This window comes from Anguilla rostrata, chromosome 4, assembly GCF_018555375.3.
Source record: "Anguilla rostrata isolate EN2019 chromosome 4, ASM1855537v3, whole genome shotgun sequence".
NCBI classification, from domain to species: Eukaryota; Metazoa; Chordata; class Actinopteri; order Anguilliformes; family Anguillidae; genus Anguilla; species Anguilla rostrata.
This window is the reverse complement of record NC_057936.1, coordinates 2,316,089-2,335,867: the sequence shown is the minus strand read 5'-3', so window position 1 is coordinate 2,335,867 and position 19,779 is coordinate 2,316,089. Positions and strand designations below refer to the sequence as shown.

Genomic DNA, 19,779 nt, shown 5'->3' with positions numbered 1-19,779 from the left:
TTCTGGAGTAACACACAGAAACTGAAGGTGATGATCCATTATGCTTTGGGGTAGCTCGTGAAAAACAAACCTCCCCTCAGTTTAATTTCAGCCACACACAACATGGCCGTGCGTCCTTGTCACTGGAGGCAGCGTCTGTTTGTCACTATAGCAACAGCCTTTAGAACTCTCGCGATGCCAAAAACATAAGGGGTGTCGGCTGAGACTGGTGCTGATTTCATCGCTGGCCAGTTACTGATAAGCTCGCTGCCTCCGTAAGGATGTGGCATATATAGTAAATGGTAGGTTATACCGTGAGCGTGGGAGTCAGGAAGCAGAGAAGTGTTGATCCGTACCTTGAATGCTAACTAGCTTCCTTGGTTAGCCCATGCGAGTGATTTTTTGAAGGATAACCGTTAGCTAGAACCACAGACCGTGTCAAACAAGCGAAAGTTGGAGGCAGACTGAACGCTGTCAGTCGGGAGAGAACCAAGCGAGTGGCATGGCAGCTCCCCGGCCCATTAAAGGCATTTTAAAGAACAAAACCAGCGGGACAACCGCCAAAAAAGACCCGGAGCTGCCGGTGGAGAAGCGGGAGCAAAAAGCGGCACTCGGGGAGCTGGAAGATGATCAGCAGTGAGTGAGAGTTCGCTACTTATGCTACATTTCAGCCGTTAAACAGACGCACACATCTACTCGTATTAATTATGTGGACTATCTCGCGTTTGCTGGACGAACTTGACTAATTGACTAACTGGGTAACGTTCATTAATTTGGTAACATAGATAGTGCTCTACCAACCCACCAATTAAGTTACCTATGCTGCTAGCAAGGGGTGCTCTAGTCTAGTTGCTGTACGTTGGCTAGCTAGCAGGTGTTGACAACAGCTAACGATGTCCTATCTCTGTCTGTTCTTTAGTTATCCAACGTTAGCTAGCTAGCTTGCCAATGAACTTTCCCGTTGAGCCAACGTTACCTGGCCAGTGGCATAAGCTGTCTTCTTTGCTATGCTAGCTATTGTATGTGTTGTGTTGGCTAGCTATGTAAACATGGTGATTCAATACGTTGGCCGCCTTTCCAGTTTGGGGAACTTTGATAACTTTGCCAAATAATGCCAAACAGCTCTCACTTTACTTTTAGCGAGTGCAATCAAGACCCTACCCTACGCTACGCTACGACTGGTTTGAGTGTTGCGATAATGATGATTCCAGTTGAATTACCTATCGTAGAAACAGTTTGCCTCTTTACATGTAAGAAACGGCCATTTGTTCATTTTCTGTTGTGGGCTATTCAGGTTAAAGTTAATTATTTATTATTGTTAATTATTATTAACTTTCGTAGCCAGTTTGCTGGGTAAAATGTCAGATTTAAAGTTTCGAGTAATAATGCGTTGGTTAATGCGGTGACGTTTGGGCGTGTCTGCGGTAAGTTAAACTACCAATATGACCACACAATAACCGCCTATGTACCGTTTGCTAACGTTCGATAACGTACCTAATTGTGTGTACTGTACGTTAACAGACACAAACTGTTTGCTGCATCGCATCGTATTAGATAGTAAATAACGTTATAGGTTAACTGCGTTGACAGGGATACATGATAAGGTCACTGGGTCAGCTGTCCAGACAACGAGACGTGGGAGCAATGTAACCATATAAACTCTCTTGTTCACCTGCGACCGTGCCCCAGGAAACGATTTCCTGTTTTGTGCGGACAGGAAAGCAGTCTGCCCAGAAGTTCCATCGGTAGAATAGGAGGTAGTGGATCGTCCCAGGCTGATCGCTCTGGACTTCCTTGGATAGGGCTGTCACGGTGCATTAGCGCCGTGACTGGATCTGTCAAAACTGCTCTAAATTATGAGGTCAAGCCTCGTAGGGAGCTATGTGCGCTGGCACTTTGAATGCAGTGGCGAAAAAAGCTTTTGCTTTTACATTTGGTGAATTCCTTGCAAGCAAAGTTTCTGTCTTGAGAATGGCACCGTCGCAGTCTGTTTACAAACCATCTCAGAACTCTGCCCCCAATTAATAGACAGGGGGATAGTGCTTTTAAAATGAGAATAAAGCCTTAAGGGCTTGGCTGTGTGTGCTGAAGCAAGGTTTACATTTTCAGACTCAATGAACGGGTAATTAAAAAACAAAGCACAACTTTGTTCGCTGTTCCTTATCTTATGCGTTTACTAGATATGCATACTGAAAAACGTGGAAGCTTTTTCTCAGTGGAGAACTTTCCGCCTCCGTCAGTGAGAGAGTCTTTTCTCTCGTGTCTGGGCATGACGTCCCTCCTGGTGCTCCAGGGTTAAACCGACTGATTTGTAGCACTCTGTGTTTTTTCCCCTCCCTGAATGAGCCACGTGAATCTGTACAGGTTGCTTGTCTGTGACAGTTAAGATGTGTAGGCTACTTTATTGCAATATCTGTATTGAAAATGAGCTGAAAGGTACGATTGCATATGGCCCAAGTCTTCTGCTTGTGTTCTAGTTTATGCGGAGTGCACTGAGAGGTTGGCCTTCTCCCATTAGCCCTGTAATTAGCTATAAAATGTGTGTCCGCAAAGAATTAAAGCTGCCTAACATTAGTGTGCTCTGCCTGCCATTAAGACTGGTGTTGAGCCTGTTTAGGTCTGTGTGTGGAAGTCATCGATTATTCCTGATTTTTTAAAAAAAATTTGATTTACAACATTAATTTGGACAAGCAGCCCCCTCACCCAGCCTGTGTAAATAGGCTTTAGAAATGTGCTCCCCCTCCAGCCTGTGGAAGTAGGCTTTAGATGGTGCCCCCCCCCAGCCTGTGGAAGTAGGTTTTAGAAGGATGTGGACTGGTTTGGAAACCCAGTGAGATGAGTCTGCTCTGTTTCTGCTGATACCAAAATAGTCTTTCTGAAAACGGGGAGGAAGTTCTATTCTCCAAACTGCCGAAAAGGGAGGGAAAATCCTCAGGGATTCCGAGCCGAGCTGGTGTGACTGTTCCGGCGTTTCTAATTGGGCCGTTCGGGCGGGTGAGGGAGATGGACGTACCGGCTCATCAGCTGAGGAGGACGCAGCCCGCCACCTCCACTGGCCGATCCCTTGTATGAGCACGCTCAGGAACACTGAGGCTGCTGGTCTTTTCACTGTACAACTGTTCCCCGGTGGTGGTATATTTCACTGTAATCGATCATCAGTCATTATTAGAGCTGTGTGTGTGTGTGTGAGAGCGAGTGTGTGAGTGTGTGCATGTGTGTGTCTGTAATTTTTTCCCTCATACTTATGTTTTCATGAGGTCCAGTTCTGATGCAGCTTGTCTCTCTGGTGCAGGGCTAATTTGGAAGAAGCAAAGTCGTGCTCCATTTGTTTTCTCTTTTTTTGGTCTTTTTGGCAGCTCCCTGTAAAACTGCAGCTGCCCCGTTTGTGGAGTGACTCAGCACCGTCGTGTTCCCTGCATTCCGGGCCGGGCCCTGCCAGCCGAGCGCTCAGCTGCGCCCGCGCGTGAGCCGCCGCCCCGCCGGTCGCGCACGCTAGCTCCTCCGCTAACGAGAGCAGGTGGTAGATGGCCGCGCTAATGTCGCGCTTCAGCGCGCAGGCCGCCCTGCCAGCTTTGAATGAATCGGCTGGATAACGCCGTAGCTTAGGGCTCAGGCTATTCCCTTTGCTGTTGTGTTCAGTCGAGAACAATCTTGTGTCGAGTTGAAATACTCCTTGGCCCCATTTAATTTAAGAAGTGGCCTCTTGCCCGCTGTTGAGCCCTGGACTGCCTTCCTCTGTTTGGCCTGGGACGGCACTCTCACTCTCTCTCTCTCTCGCTCTCTCTCTCTCTCTGTCTCTCTTTGGGGGGGGGGGTGTGATTTACGGTGTTGGAGCGCAGCGATGACTGTGATTGGTCCTCCCGCAGCCGCATCACTTTAATGACCGTCTGATGGTCGTTGTCACGGTCACGCCGCAGATTGGGCTGCTTTGCATTCTGGGAGCGTAACCGCGGAGCCGTGCGCGGTAGCCGAAGCAGTCTGTCCTCGTCCTCGAACCCGTGTTCTGATGCCACTCCTGCGGAGTGCGGTGGGCGGAAAATGCCGAGCCAGGCTGCCCAGCACTTCAGTGGCATCGGTGCAGAGGAGGAGTTCTGATGTGAGACATAAGAACAGAACCATCTAAACGTATCGAACCCTTTGAAGAGCGGGTTATTTAAAAAACGCATTTCAAAATTCTGAGTCCGTGTTATAGAACTCTTGAATTAGGTATGTCATTCATAATAAATGGTTTTGCAGGGTTTTTGTTTTTAACTGTGACACTCGCTCACTGAGCTGAAACTTGCTCTAAGCACTGAACCTGCACTGAGCGCCTCCTCAGAATCCCGTCCACCTTTGAGACGGCGGCTGCTTGGCGTTTCACACGCTTCGTTTGCTGTGTTTAGTGCAGCGCAGTCGGCACTGAAGAGAGCCATCGGCAGACGCAGTTTTACCGGCTGTGCTGAGCGAGGTGACGCAGTCTGCACACTGTGCTGCTGCTCCAGTGGGTAACAGCGCAGTTTTACTGCCTGCGCTGAGCGAGGTGACGCAGTCTGCACACTGTGCTGCTGCTCCAGTGGGACTGACTGCGATGAGGAGGGTTAATATTAGACCCTTTATCGAATTTGTTTTTTGTTCTTTTGTTCTCCTGGTCTCATTCCGTGTCCCGTTGGATCTGGGCGTATTTATAATCTTCTGAAACGGGACAGTTATCTCGACCGGATTACGTGTCCTCTGATGGCACTGATAACATTCTTTCTGTGTGTCACAGGCGGATTAAACGTGACAGAATTATGGGATGGCGGAGCTGCTGGAACAGGGCTCTACGCTAGTTTTATTCGCCAGGAGCACATGCTCTCCTAATTTGCAAAAAATTGAAGAGCACAGTAATGCATCCCAATTAGTAGATGTGCTCCTCAATTCTATTCCCAGTGAGCACACTTCCATTATCAGGAGCAAATGCTCCTAAAATGGAAGCACTGTTGAGCCCTGTGGCTCTCATGTAAAGCAGTGAGCTCCGATGACTCTCACAGATAGCACGGTGGGGGAGGCAGGGGGAGGGGGGCACAGCTGATGTTCACCTGCAGAGTTGTGTAAGTCATCGCGCTTTTGTACGAATGCTCCAGTTTCCCTGCTCTAGCAGTGAAGTTGCTGCAGGTCTGAGTGGATTTCTGCCATAAATTGGGTCATGGCTGCGCTCGCCCGTGACAGGTTGTGTAACCGCCTCTCTCTGGCTGCGGCGGTTGGCGGCTCGTCGCTCGCGGACGCGCGGCTGTGGGGGCGGGGCTCGGTGACTTCCCGCCGCAGACGCTGCGTTCGCCCGTGATGTTGAACAGCCTGACAGCGGAGGACCGCGCGTGGCGTACCGTCGGGCCGTTGGAGTGGAAACGGGGTCATACTGTCCCGAAATTTGACACGTTTTTATTTAAATACACAAATCCATCGCTGCCGGATACTGTACTAGCGTAATTTCGTAGTTACCATGGTAACGAGAGGCCGGTTTCTCCGGGTCGCTGGGGTGTTGGCATGCCCGATCAGAGACCCTGCTGGGGGACTCTTTACCCCCTGCTTCCCCTCCGCCCCCCCCGTCCCCCCCACAGGCGGTGGCTGCAGGGTCTTGGAGGGAAGTGTGGAGCGACTGTTAGTGGCCATAGAGTGGCCATAGAGCGGCCATAGAGCGGCCATAGAGCGGCCATAGAGCGGCCATAGAGCGGCCATAGAGCGACCGTTCCTTCCGCCAGAGCGGCCGTTTCCCTTCTCCCTCTTTGTTTATGTTTGTTCTGCACACCCACAGATGGTCATTGCACTGGGGTCCGCAGCAGAGATGTGTCACACATTCTGAGAAGAACCTCATCCACTGCTTACAGAGAAAACAGCGCGTTTTATCATCAAAATGATAAATGCCTCCCAGAATAAACAAACGGGGAAGAAAAGCGCAGTGGTTCTGTTTTACAGTCCACTTTGCTTATAACGATCACCAGTGATGGACTCAGACAGTTCGTCTGGGACAGAGCAGAACAAGCCCACTCAAAACACCTCACTTCAGCGAATTGTCCACGTGTCTTCTGTTTTTCTGAAATGTGAGAAATCCACAGTTACTCTGAAGAATTTTCTCCGCAGTGAAGGTCTCGGAACATTCCTGTAATTGTGTGCGAGTGTGTGTGCGCATGAGTGTGCGAGTGTGTGCACGTGTGCGCATGAGTGCGAGTTTGTGCGAGTGTGAGCTGAGTATGTGGTGTGAGCGTGTGAGAGTGCCAGTGTTGCTGTGAGCAGTAGTGTGTGTGTACGCGTGTGTGTGTGTGTTGCTGTTAGCAGTAGTGTGTGTCTGCGTGTGCGCGTGCGCTTACGCATGTGCGGGTGTGAGTATGTGTGTGTGAGTGTGTGTGTGTTGTGCAGTTGTGGGGCCATTGTACATTGAGCTGAGTTGAAACTGGGACGAAGTCCCGGAATATCTCGGCTAGGTCCCGCTGGGTAACGAGTGCGTCAGTGGTAAGCGGTGAAAGTACACCGTACCCCAAAGAAAGGGCCTGATTGGTCTCCCCGGACCCCCTCTTCCAGAAAGAAGTCGCAGAAATGGGACGAGATGAACATCCTGGCCACGTACCACCCCGCCGATAAGGACTACGGCCTGATGAAGATCGACGAGCCCAGCACTCCGTACAACAGGTACGGTCGAGCCCGTGTGAGAATACACCCGTATGGGACATACTCAGGTACCTGTCCCACTGAGAACCTGTGTGGAGTACACCCGTATGGGACATACTCAGCTACATGTCCCTGGACCGTGAGGATACCCTGATATGGGACATACTCGGTACCATGTCCTCTGAGACCGTGTGGGATACACCCGTATGGGACATACTCAGGTACCTGTCCCACTGAGAACCTGTGTGGAGTACACCCGTATGGGACATACTCAGCTACATGTCCCTCTGAGAACCTGTGTGGAGTACACCCGTATGGGACATACTCAGCTACCTGTCCCTCTGAGAACCTGTGTGGAGTACACCCTTATGGAACGTACTCAGCTACCTGTCCCTCTGAGAACCTGTGTGAAATACACCTGTGTACAGTGTGTCATGTAGACTGTATAGTGTACCCATATTGATTGCACTCATATAGATGGTACTCCCATGGTGATGGTGTTTTCCAGTTGTAGTTTGACGTGGTACACAGGTTTTCAGGTTATGACTAATGGTAAATGAGGAAAATCACAAAGATTAAATAAGAATCTGCCCCAAGACACAGTTTAATAAAGTCTTACGAAAAGGGAAACTCTCAGAACTTTCACTTTTGCTTTTGCACACGCGGCTCTTGGGACTTGGCTTCTGGAGCACAGGTGAGCCTGCAGGTGTGTCTGTCCCGCTGAAGGGCTCGCTGTCTGCCTCGTGTTTGGCTCGTTCCCCAGAGCTGGCTGCGTGCTTGCAGCTCTGGAGGGCTCCACGGTCGTACACCTTAACCTGTGGCTGTGCGCTGAGCTCATGTTTCAGGGAACAGCTAGAGCCACAGAAACAGGGCACGGTGGAGGAGATCGGGACCGTAAAACTATAGGGAACCGTGAGGTTCCGTGAGGATCTACCAGACATTAGTTCTTGACACGGGAGTGTTCTGAGAGTTCTGTGTTGGTGTACTCAGATTGAGCACCTGAAACTGCTCATTTTGATTGCGTGTTAAAAACGGAAGGTATATGCAGCGCAGTGTCACGCTCTGCTGTGGGGCGTTAACGCGCAGACGCTGAGCGTGTCAGAGGTGCGTAACGCGCAGGCAGAGCCGCGTTTGGGAGAGGCCTCCCGTCCCGGACACGGACCGCTCGCAGAGAGGGCGTCGGGGTGAATGTGTAACCCAATCCACAGGAGGAGCGCTCCGCGGAAAGGTCATCACCGCTGACTCTGTGGGGCCCGGGCAGGGTGCCTCTGAATAATTTATACCCCCCAATCCCCCCCCCCCTGCAGGATGGTGGGGGAAGAGGACGGAGAAGGACTGAGCGACTCGGAGACCAGCGCCGTGCTCACAGAGGACGACCTCGCCGAGAAGTAAGCGACCTTGGGGGGGGCTGGCTGGGGGGGGGGCGGTGCGGAGGAGCTGGAGGGAGGCTGAGGAGGGGAGGAATCACAAAACAGTCTGTCAGCACTGTTAGACACACACACACACACACACAAGGCCTCAGGGCAGCTGACTCCCACAGCAAAGAGGGCAGTGCACACACTTAAAAAACCACCCGTACAGGACCGAGGGATATCCAGACGTACGGAAAACAGGTTCACACAGTGAGAGTTCCCGTTTCCAGGCTTTACCTAGTGCCTACAGTGAAGGTTTGAGCCCCTTTGCTCTTCATACGACTTCAGACTCACACATGAACCCCCACACCGTCTGGTTGGGGGTTTGAATCCTGGCTGTGGCACTTCCTGTACCGTGAGTCCAGCTGTGTCTGTGCCCCGCTCTGCTCTCCCCTCCCGTCTGAATAAAGAGGAAAGCTCACAGGAGGGCAGGCTGTCCCCGGTCATTTTAAAATAACACGCATGCAGAACCGCTGTCAGATGTGGGCTGTGTACAGAGCTCTGGGGTCCGTGCAGATCAAAGACAGCCGCGCTGGAAACAGCGCTTTGTAAGAGCTCTTTTATGTGCAGTCGTCTGGGCTCAGACACACAGGCCAGCCTCTGCTACAAGTGTGCCTTTGCATTTTAACTGGAAAATAAAACTGAGTTTCGTCCAGTAATAAAAACGTACACCAATCCTTTCACAAAAAAAAGAAAAAGATTTTAAGTTGTAAACATTTTTACGTTCATAAAGAGGCCTGTATGGGTTCTTGTGTGTCTGAAGTGTTGGTAGTTGACGGAGCTGCCGCTGGTAAATAAACTCCAGCCTTGCCTCCTGGGGAAGACACAGCTGTCTCATCAGACTGAGGGAAATGTCATTTTCCTTTGGGGGGGGCTGCAGAGAGACTGTGTGTCACTGCTAGTGTTTTCATTGCATAACTGTCTGTATGTTCAGTGTGTTTTCAGTTTGGTGTTAGACTGAGGTTTGGTCAGGGCAGGGTGTTGTCATGACGATTTTCTGCATGGGCAGACAGCTTTATCTCCTGCAACCCCCATCATAAGCTTATCTGAACATCTGCACAGTCAGCCAATAGAGAGGAGAACATCTGCACAGCCAGCCAATAGAGAGCGGAACATCTGCACAGCCAGCGAATAGAGAGGAGAACATCTGAACAGCCAGCCAATAGAGAGGAGAACATCTGCACAGCCAGCCAATAGAGAGGAGAACATCTGCACGGCCAGCCAATAGAGAGCAGAACATCTGCACAGCCAGCCAATAGACAGGAGAGGGTCCGGCTATAACGATCCATCCTTTTTGGCTCAAACACAGCACGACCTCAGTATGTACGTCTGTTCCAGAGATGGCCCTTTTCCCACGCTCCCTAGACTGGTCCCGATTCAGCCTCATTACTGTGGGTTTTACCGTGATGTTGTTTAACCCTTTAAACCATGCTCTCTAGAATCTTTCCCAGAAACCTCCATTAGCTGCGGAGCACCGAATGAGTGACGTTTAAGTTCCAGGCATGAAAGGGGACTGCTGGGTAAATTAATTTGTGCTCAGATTAAATTCAGGCCCAGGTGTTTACTCTGAGACACGGGGCACTTCCTCATCTGCCTCTGGCTGTAATTACATCTCGTCCTGATGCTCTCCAGAAGCAGGAAGCGTATTGGCTAAGCATCCCCTAATCGCCCTCTGATGGGCCCACGCTCGGTGATTTATGCTGTCGTGATCGATGGCGGTACCTCAGTGCGTCATTGCTCCCTGATCAAATGTAGACAGGAAGTGTAAATCCGTGTTCGGTGCTCAGCTGGCCTGGGTGACGCAGTCCTTTCTGTGAGCCGTGTGCCTGAATCCACTAAACTGTGTGAACGGTCCCAAAGCGCTCCTCGCGTTCTTAAACGCCGGTCTGTTTGTTCTCGGTCCCTCGGATTTGATGACTGATTGGACGTCCTGTTGCGGGATCTGGATGATGCCGCCGCTCTGGTGCACAGGTTCTTCAGTCTGATTACAGTGAAGGCCTCCAGTGTTAGCGTAGCATCACTGCTGTAAAGCACAGCTCCCTGAAAGGGACATGCCTGTGCTGTTACACTGTGTTTCTCTCCCTCTGAAAGAGAAGGGGCTGTGCTGTTAAACTGTGTCCCTCGCTCATTCTGGAAGCTCTGTGCTGTTAAACTGTGTCCTTCGCTCGCTCTGAAAGGGACAGCTCTGCTGTGCTGTGTAACTGCGCTCCCTGCGCTCCTGTGTCTGATAAACGTGCACCCCGCCGCGTCGCCCCAGGCGCCCCTCGGCTCCCGGTCCGCCGTTTTGGGACGCCGCCCTCATTGTGCGCTGCTTCATTGTTCCTGTCCCGGCTTCCGAGCAGTGACCTCACGACTCCCCTCCTCCCTCCCCCCCGCACTCTGACTGGATTATTAAACAGCCAATGAGCAGCAGGCTGCCTCCTGAAAACACTGCAGGTCATGTGCCTTCATAACAACATTTCGGTAGCAAATCACAAGGGTTTTCAATCCAGACCGTCTGTAGCAAGCTGCTCCATAACGACTTACAAATAATCACCAGCGATTTAAAATAAACTCTGCTAATCAGGGGTAACCGAGTGTACAAAAAATACTCAATTGCGTTAAATAGTGTTCAGGCAGTGTGGTGTTCAGTGAGTTCACACAGACATCCCTGTGCTTTCCGCTCCCTTTCCCCAGTCAGTGTGGTGTTCAGTGAGTTCACACAGAGATCCCTGTGCTTTCCGCTCCCTCTCCCCAGTCAGTGTGGTGTTCAGTGAGTTCACACAGAGATCCCTGTGCTTTCCGCTCCCCCTCCCCAGTCAGTGTGGTGTTCAGTGAGTTCACACAGAGATCCCTGTGCTTTCCGCTCCCTCTCCCCAGTCAGTGTGGTGTTCAGGGTTCACACAGAGATCCCTGTGCTTTCCGCTCCCTCCCCAGTCAGTGTGGTGTTCAGTGAGTTCACACAGAGATCCTGTGCTTTCCGCTCCCTCTCCCCAGTCAGTGTGGTGTTCAGTGAGTTCACACAGAGATCCCTGTGCTTTCCGCTCCCTCTCCCCAGTCAGTGTGGTGTTCAGTGAGTTCACACAGAGATCCCTGTGCTTTCCGCTCCCCCTCCCCAGTCAGTGTGGTGTTCAGCGGGTTCACACAGAGATCCCTGTGCTTTCCGCTCCCTCTCCCCAGTCAGTGTGGTGTTCAGCGGGTTCACACAGAGATCCCTGTGCTTTCCGCTCCCTCTCCCCAGTCAGTGTGGTGTTCAGCGGGTTCACACAGAGATCCCTGTGCTTTCCGCTCCCTCTCCCCAGTCAGTGTGGTGTTCAGCGGGTTCACACAGAGATCCCTGTGCTTTCCGCTCCCTCTCCCCAGTCAGTGTGGTGTTCAGTGAGTTCACACAGAGATCCCTGTGCTTTCCGCTCCCTCTCCCCAGTCAGTGTGGTGTTCAGTGAGTTCCACAGAGATCCCTGTGCTTTCCGCTCCTCTCCCCAGTCAGTGTGGTGTTCAGTGAGTTCACACAGAGATCCCTGTGCTTTCCGCTCCCCCTCCCCAGTCAGTGTGGTGTTCAGTGAGTTCACACAGACATCCCTGTGCTTTCCGCTCCCTCTCCCCAGTCAGTGTGGTGTTCAGTGAGTTCACACAGAGATCCCTGTGCTTTCCGCTCCCTCTCCCCAGTCAGTGTGGTGTTCAGTGAGTTCACACAGAGATCCCTGTGCTTTCCGCTCCCTCTCCCCAGTCAGTGTGGTGTTCAGTGAGTTCACACAGAGATCCCTGTGCTTTCCGCTCCCTCTCCCCAGTCAGTGTGGTGTTCAGTGAGTTCACACAGAGATCCCTGTGCTTTCCGCTCCCCCTCCCCAGTCAGTGTGGTGTTCAGTGAGTTCACACAGTGATCCCTGTGCTTTCCGCTCCCTCTCCCCAGTCAGTGTGGTGTTCAGTGAGTTCACACAGAGATCCCTGTGCTTTCCGCTCCCCCTCCCCAGTCAGTGTGGTGTTCAGCGGGTTCACACAGAGATCCCTGTGCTTTCCGCTCCCTCTCCCCAGTCAGTGTGGTGTTCAGTGAGTTCACACAGAGATCCCTGTGCTTTCCGCTCCCTCTCCCCAGTCAGTGTGGTGTTCAGTGAGTTCACACGGAGATCCCTGTGCTTTCCGCTCCCTCTCCCCAGTCAGTGTGGTGTTCAGTGAGTTCACACAGAGATCCCTGTGCTTTCCGCTCCCTCTCCCCAGTCAGTGTGGTGTTCAGTGAGTTCACACAGAGATCCCTGTGCTTTCCGCTCCCTCTCCCCAGTCAGTGTGGTGTTCAGCGGGTTCACACAGAGATCCCTGTGCTTTCCGCTCCCTCTCCCCAGTCAGTGTGGTGTTCAGTGAGTTCACACAGTGACCCCTGTGCTTTCCGCTCCCTCTCCCCAGTCAGTGTGGTGTTCAGTGAGTTCACACAGAGATCCCTGTGCTTTCCGCTCCCCCTCCCCAGGCTGGCGACTGCAGAGGCGGTGGAATCTCGCTTCATGGCCGAGGTAGAGGAGGAGAGCAGCGAGGAGGAAGAGGAAGAGCTTAGCCCCGAGGAGCAAGGTAGGCTGCCCCCCCCTTTCAGTGGCCCCGCCCCGCCCCGCGGCGCGGTTCTCCTCTCCCCGGACGGAGGGGCGGAACGTTCCGGAACGTGGGCCGGCACGCCGTCTGTCCCGGGCGCGCTCCTGCGTGTCCTCCGGGCGCGATGGTGCCTCAGTCTCTCCGCTCCAGCGACTCCAGCTGACCGAGCCCCCCTTTTATAGAAAGGGCCTTTTCAGAGGATGATGAGCCAGAGCTCTGGGTTTAGGCCGGAGATGAGACGGCAGCATAAACCTGGCTGGCGGGCTGGAGTTAACTCTCCTGCTTAAACAGCAGCATTAAGCCTCAGTGCAGAACTGGGCTGTGAAACGTCACGGCACCATTTTGGCTACAACAGGAGAAGACGTTTCACTTCTAAATACATTCAGCATTTAGCAGTCTCCTTCACCCAGGGTGACCTAGCTTTTAGAAACATGCAGTCCATTGGCACACCTGTGTGTGTGTGTGTGTGTGTGTGTGTGTGTGTGTGTGTGTGTGTGTGTGTGTGTGTGTGTGTGTGTGTGTGTGTGTGTGTGTGTACCGACGCTCTGCAGTTTAAGGACCTTGCCCAAGGGTACAGCAGCAGTGGCTCACCTGAAATCTGAGCCTGTCCTCCCAGCGTCTGAGCCAGCCAACGCGACGCTGCCAAAAAAAATTCTGACCTTAGAGGCACTCGGTACGTCCCGTTGGGTCCGGGAGTCAGGTGGTGCCGTGCCAGGCTGGGACAGACACCTGCACACACACTGCGGTGTGCAGGACCAGGTGTTCGGCAGCGCTGGTCCAGGTCAACACCGGCACGGCGTCAGCACGCTTCCCACCTGTGATGGAACGAAGTGTCGCAGCTTTGCGTGTTTTAGGAATTAATTTGCATCTTAAAATCCGGTCGGACGGGAATGTGTGTGTGTTCGCTCGGGATCAGACTCGCTGCTGAATGCGTAGATGTGGTGTGTTGTAATGGCAGGGTTAATGGTGTGTTTTTGCATACGCTCTCATAGGGAGGGGCAAGGCCCCCCCGAAAGGCTTTTGCTCAGTTTTGCTCCTTCTCAGCTTTTTAGTGCTGTAGCAGAAAAAAAGGGGGGGGGGACATTTTCCTCGGGGAGCTCACCTGGCTGTCTGTGCATTAGCCTCCTGCGTCTGACCATGTAGCACTAGCGCCGTGGCGCGTAGGTACCTTGATATTATGGGATAGCTGTAGTTATCTATCTCGATAATAAATCTCGGTGATTGAAACAAATTTTAGCATCACCAGTCAGGCTGCGGCAGTGAGTAGATATATCTCCGCTTCTGACAGATTAACTTTATCGATCCTTGGCAGTCAAGGCCCTGCGCAGTCATATATCACAGCTGCTTGCTGCTGTCACTGCATACATTATCTTGTGCTGAATTAGGAAAGCATTATTTAATAAATATTTAGGCGTCCTCATAAACATGATGAATGCTAACAGGTTTTTAAAGTTTACATTAGCATGTCTTTCCCTGGCAATTTCCACGCAAAAGTAGTTTTTACCAGTTCATAATGGTGTCGTACAAATGAGTACTGCAGCAGTGTCACCTTATCACAGGCATTCTCTGCAGGCGTTCTCTATCCTGTCCGCTCATGTGCAGGTAACGACAACCAATAAAACCTTATATGCAAATTAGGCTGGTGCACCGCAGCCAATGAGAGCAGGTCTAAGCAGTGTAATCCAAAGTTGTAAAACACACTGCAGTCAGTTCACACATTCCAGCGGGGACTGCACAAAGCGGCGCATTTCCTCGCTGGCGAAGGAAAATGGCGGTCGTATCCTGCCCCCTTCAGACCGCAGCATCGCACGCGCACCGCGAACTTATTTACACGTCGTCTGTTCACGAGAAGGCCCTTTCAGAGCGCTTGTTGCGGTTTGCTTTCTTCTTTCCTGTAGAGCCAGCGCAGGCTGTTTAAGTGCGCCGCTCAGCCACTGCTGTGAGTCACCTGAAAATGGCCGCACTCAGCAGTTTATCACAGTGTGTTGCATCATTAGATTATGGGACGTCTGATGATAATTAGCTCGGCACTGAGAGACCTCGTTAAAACGGATGTGCGTCAGGGGCTGCTGGGCGGCTCATTCGGGTAAGGCGCCACGCTGTGGTGCGCGGAAGAGCATCACGGACCGAATCCGGACCGTGCCGGTGCCGACTGTGGCTGGTAGCTCCATACGGAGACGGCAGGGCCCAGGGAATGGAGAGGGGGAGCTGGATAGGGTTCTGTGTACGTTGCTATATAGCGACCCCTGCTGGTCGATCGGGTGCGCGTACTCCGCGGTCAGAGCTGCATGTGAAAGGTCTTCTGTGCGAGCTTCACTGCGGTCTGCGGTGTGCAAAGAAGCAGCTGCCCCTAAATGCCCCTGGATGTGCCCCTAAACGAATGCTCTTCATCTTTATTCAGCCAAGAAGAAGCAGTTTGAGATGATGAGGAAAATGCACTACAACGAGGGCATGAACATTAAACTGGCGCGACAGCTCATCGCCAGCGAGCTTGCCGAGGAAGAGGACGACGAAGACGCCGAGATGAAGGACGACACAGAGGCTGAAGAGATCAGCGTTGACCCCCCTCATGATGGTAAGACTCAGCTGGACAGAGCAGCCACCAGGGGGCGCTGGTCCTGAAAGCTTTCTTCCATGTTGGGGAGATTATTTAACCACCTTCATTGTTACTGTTTACATATGTAAATGACAATCATATATAATCACAAGATCATCAGGCATCCCTGGAAGAAAAAACAAATAAAACAACACAACTGTGCAAGCACTAAAAATAAAGGTTCAACCTCCCCTCCCCATCCACATGACACAAGACCCCATCAGTCCCCCACAGTAACACAAACTCTGGTGCATCGTGCACAAGTGAGTGATACGCACATTCCACCCTCAGTCTTGCTGCCACATGCCCCCTCAGAACATGACATTCAGGTGATTTAGTAAGATCAAAGCAGGCTTGTCCAAAAATACAGCTTTCATAACAGGACACCTAGCTAATGCACAGAGCCATTTTAGATGAATCTTGCCATGTCACGTAATTCAGTCATTTGATATAGCGCCTGTTGCACACAGCCAAAACAGAGCTGGATTTAGTATGCCGCCATAATGTCAAAAGTCCAGCTCACAGTCATCAATAAGGCCCAGTACACGAGAGAAAGGTTGGAGTTCAGATGTGCTCTTCAGATCAGATCAGGTGTTTATAATCTTCCTGACCAGCAGGGGGCCTCATTCTCTCAGACTCCGCTTCAGGAGCTGCTGAGAGTCTGCAGACTTTTCCAGTTTCCTTTTCCAGCCGCAGCTCGTTCATAAACGAGGTGCGGGGATTCCACAACCAACAACTGGCGCAATGTGTGCAACAGATGCTGCAGCTCCTCACGACTGGAGTTTGAGACCCCTCCTGTAGTCTCTCTGTGTAGAGTTCAGGCGTTGTGAGATTGCCCCTCCTGTAGTCTCTCTGTGTAGAGTTCAGGCGTTGTGAGATTGCCCCTCCTGTAGTCTCTCTGTGTAGAGTTCAGGCGTTGTGAGATTGCCCCTCCTGTAGTCTCTCTGTGTAGAGTTCAGGCGTTGTGAGATTGCCCCTCCTGTAGTCTCTGTGTAGAGTTCAGGCGTTGTGAGATTGCCCCTCCTGTAGTCTCTCTGTGTAGAGTTCAGGCGTTGTGAGATTGCCCCTCCTGTAGTCTCTGTGTAGAGTTCAGGCGTTGTGAGATTGCCCCTCCTGTAGTCTCTCTGTGTAGAGTTCAGGCGTTGTGAGATTGCCCCTCCTGTAGTCTCTGTGTAGAGTTCAGGCGTTGTGAGATTGCCCCTCCTGTAGTCTCTCTGCGTAGACATCAGACATGCGATTGCTCATCACTGTGTCAGGTGACTAACTCTTGACCCTGTTTGCTTTGCAGCGCCCTCCTTGGACTCCTAGAATGCGGCTCCGCCCCCTTCTCCCTTTGACTTGGTTCCTGTGACATCAAATCAATATCAGACAGAGGTCAAACGGAACACTGCCACTCGACCCCCATCACCCCACGTCTGTTTTTAACCCGCAAACCCCGCGAAGCGAAGCCTGTCGAACCACCGCTCGTCTCTTCTGTTGCCAAGAGTCTTACTGTCATCTCACTGAAGGGGAGGGGGGGCACTGGAGGCTGTTCACAAGGACTGTTGTCTGCAGCAGAGCCGGTCCTGCTTCTCCCACACCCCCGCCCCCCCCACGCTGAGACTGTGGGGGGGAGGGGGGTGGACGTGTGTTTTCACTTTATTTTAAAGTTCCCTTCATTTTCTCCCCTCCTTGCCTTGATATTGTTTCCTCATTTTATTTTCTTCTCTTGTGACTTTTCGTTCACTGGGTAACTGTGTGATCGTGAAAAGACCCGTTTGAAATGTCAGTGTACCCAGCCTCTGGGCAGACTGGTTATAGGTGATTGGCCACAAGATTTGCTGTGGTTAAAGGTGATTGGCCACAAGATTTGCTGTGGTTAAAGGTGATTGGCCACAAGATTTGCTGTGGTTAAAGGTGATTGGCCACAATATTTGCTGTGGTTAAAGGTGATTGGCCACAAGATTTGCTGTGGTTAAAGGTGATTGGCTGTGAGCTTTTGGCCTGGTTTTTTAGACTGCCTTTTAAATAATTTCAGAATCTTTGTCAGATGCTCTTCCTTTCTCTTGCTTTTTTGTTAGAATCCCATCCTCGCTGTGTAATGTCATGCTTAGGGGTGGGTTATTTATTAAAGTGAGGCGTGTGTGGGCTTGTGCTGCTCGGTCCCGTGCTCATTGACTGAGTCTCATTCATGATTGTTACAAGCAAAGTGCACTGTAGCTGCAGAGAGGAAAAATAAAACCATAGCGTCTCCACTGCTGTTTTCATTGGCTCAAGCTGGTGTTTTTTTTTTGTTGTAATGTTTATCTTTTGGTTATGAAAATAGCTCTCTTGTTTCAATGTATGGGCTTGAGCACAAGTTTTTATTTTTATTTCTTTCTTTAACCACTTGAGCCAATTGAAACTGTTGTGTGGAAACTCGGTAATATGCAAAATGGGCGAAGAGTGATCACGTGACCAAAGCGATCATGTGACCACTCTCCCCAGTATTGGCCCAAGTGGCACTGATGTCACTTAAATCAGCCTTTAGATTTTAAGGGGCGTGCAATAACACCTCTCACACAAAAAACAAAAAAAAACCTTTGAACTACTGACAAGTGGAACTTCAGTCTGTGGTGTGTGTAAATTACTACTGATAACCAGGGGTACATTCAGGACACATTCAAGTGTTCTAAACCAGAGATGGATGTGGACTTAAGCTCCACTTTCAACGTGTGCTACTTGCAGTGGGGAAGGAGCACTTCTTTCACAAGTGCAGCCAAATGAGTACAATAAGTCAGACAATCTGACTGGTTTTCGTATTGAAGGTGCCCTACCACTGCAATTATATTGTATATGCAGTGCAACTACTAACAACTGTAGTTGCCGTTATAATTCCAGGCCATGTGTAAAAGGCTGATTTACATATGAGGAGGAGTGTGGTGGATGTCCCCTGTCGCTCTTAAGTGTGTCGTGCAGCGGCTGGCTTTGTGTGCGTGGCTGGCTCCTGCGGGAGTGTGTGGCTGTAATTAAGATGGCCGCCTCAGCACGTCCAGCCCCTTCACGATGGCCACGCCCACACTCTGGCCACGCCCACAGAGGGCGTTTCCACTGAAGGGCGTCGCTCACAGTGTTCCAAACTCCCGGGTGCTTTCTGAGAGTGGTTTAAATAGTGACGGGGAACTTTTTTATTTTATTTTATAATTTTTTTTGTGAATGAAAGGTTGTGCTTGGAAGGTTTTTTTTCCCCTGCTCTCTAATCTGAGGTTTTGCCTTTCCACTTTATGTTACGGCCCCACCCCAGAAAGACTGTCCACCTTCTGCATGCTGAAATTCATTCGTGTTCCAGGAAATTCTGCCAGTGTTGACTTTAGCTACTGGATCTGGTGGCATTTTGAAAGACTAGGTACCATTTTCAACATGTGTGGAATGATGTATAATACATATTAATTTCTCCTTTTTTCCCCCCTGTTCCAAATATATATTTCTATGTAAAGTATAAAAAAATGCAGAAACAGGATTATAATGCAACACAGATGAATATCCTGGATATCCTCTAGGGGGCGCCAAACTCATTCACTATCACATTGGTTTTTTTTTTTAAGACTGTTGGCTGTCCCAGTGCTTTTACAACACTGTTTACCACAGCCTTAGGCAGGGGATACTGTCCAGGAGATGGTTCTCTGAAAGAGTCTGAGGAGGCTTTTCTCACATGGAGCACAATTCGAAGTGAATCCTGTTTGTTGGGTCTTAATGGGACATGGGGTCATATTTTGTGTCTTTTTTTTCATGCCATAATTATTATTTTAAGCACGTTTGAACAAATGATCACAATCATTTACACTCTGATCTGACTTTGCACATTTGTATGTATTTTAATGAATTGTCTTTGTGTGTACAACATTCATTGCATCATCCTTATGGATATGCATGTTTAGCTTCTGGAGTATACCTGTTCAGCAGCCATTCCGACCGCTGAAAAGAGTGTTGGATGTGTGTAAAACAGCACTGTACACAGCAAAATTGGGCTTTTAGAAGATTTAGTGAACCTATGTCTAGATCTTGACCAAATTAAAAAGTGTACGGGTTCTTTCCATTGTAACAGCATTCATTGGAATGAGTATTAATACTCATATGATAGAAAATGTATTGGGACAAAGTATTTATTCTCCATTGGGTAGGTGGTACAGCACCTTTTCCCTCAACCTGTGTATTAGGTTCACGTGTGTAGAACAGTATAATATCCACATGCCCTCTTGTCTTAATACATTGTGTCTGTGGTCTTCTGTAATATTCCTGGGGGTGTGATTTTTATTTTTTTCTTCCCATAGTACTATGCCTTCTGGTCATCTTTATCCCGAAGTGATTGGGATATTTGCCTTTTTATCTTAAATTAGCATGTTCTTAAACTTAAGGATGTGTGTTATTTGGTCTCCATTAATAAACGAGGATGCTACCGTGAAACCATACGGAGAAAGCGGTGGTTTGATTGTGTGCTGTAGCATGCTATGCAGTATTTCAATGCAAACTAGACTGATATCGAACGCAAATACGTTGGATAATTACAACTGCCTTTATGGCTTTTTTTGTCACTCAAATTGTTTTTAATAAGGGAACCAGGGCTCTACAGTGCTCCCATTTTAGGAGCACTTACTCCTG

General features: G+C 50.4%; 1 protein-coding gene across 1 annotated transcript; it reads left to right on the top strand.

Moving 5' to 3' along the window:
• The first annotated feature begins 202 nt into the window (after nt 1–202).
• On the top strand, nt 203–19,589 carry ppp1r2 (protein phosphatase 1, regulatory (inhibitor) subunit 2). The gene is made up of 6 exons (XM_064330019.1): nt 203–615; nt 6,514–6,621; nt 7,908–7,988; nt 12,451–12,548; nt 14,968–15,141; nt 16,451–19,589. The coding sequence occupies exons 1-6, from the start codon at nt 482–484 to the stop codon at nt 16,468–16,470; spliced, it is 615 nt and encodes a 204-aa protein (XP_064186089.1). The 5' UTR covers nt 203–481; the 3' UTR covers nt 16,471–19,589.
• Nucleotides 19,590–19,779: the final 190 nt, after the last annotated feature.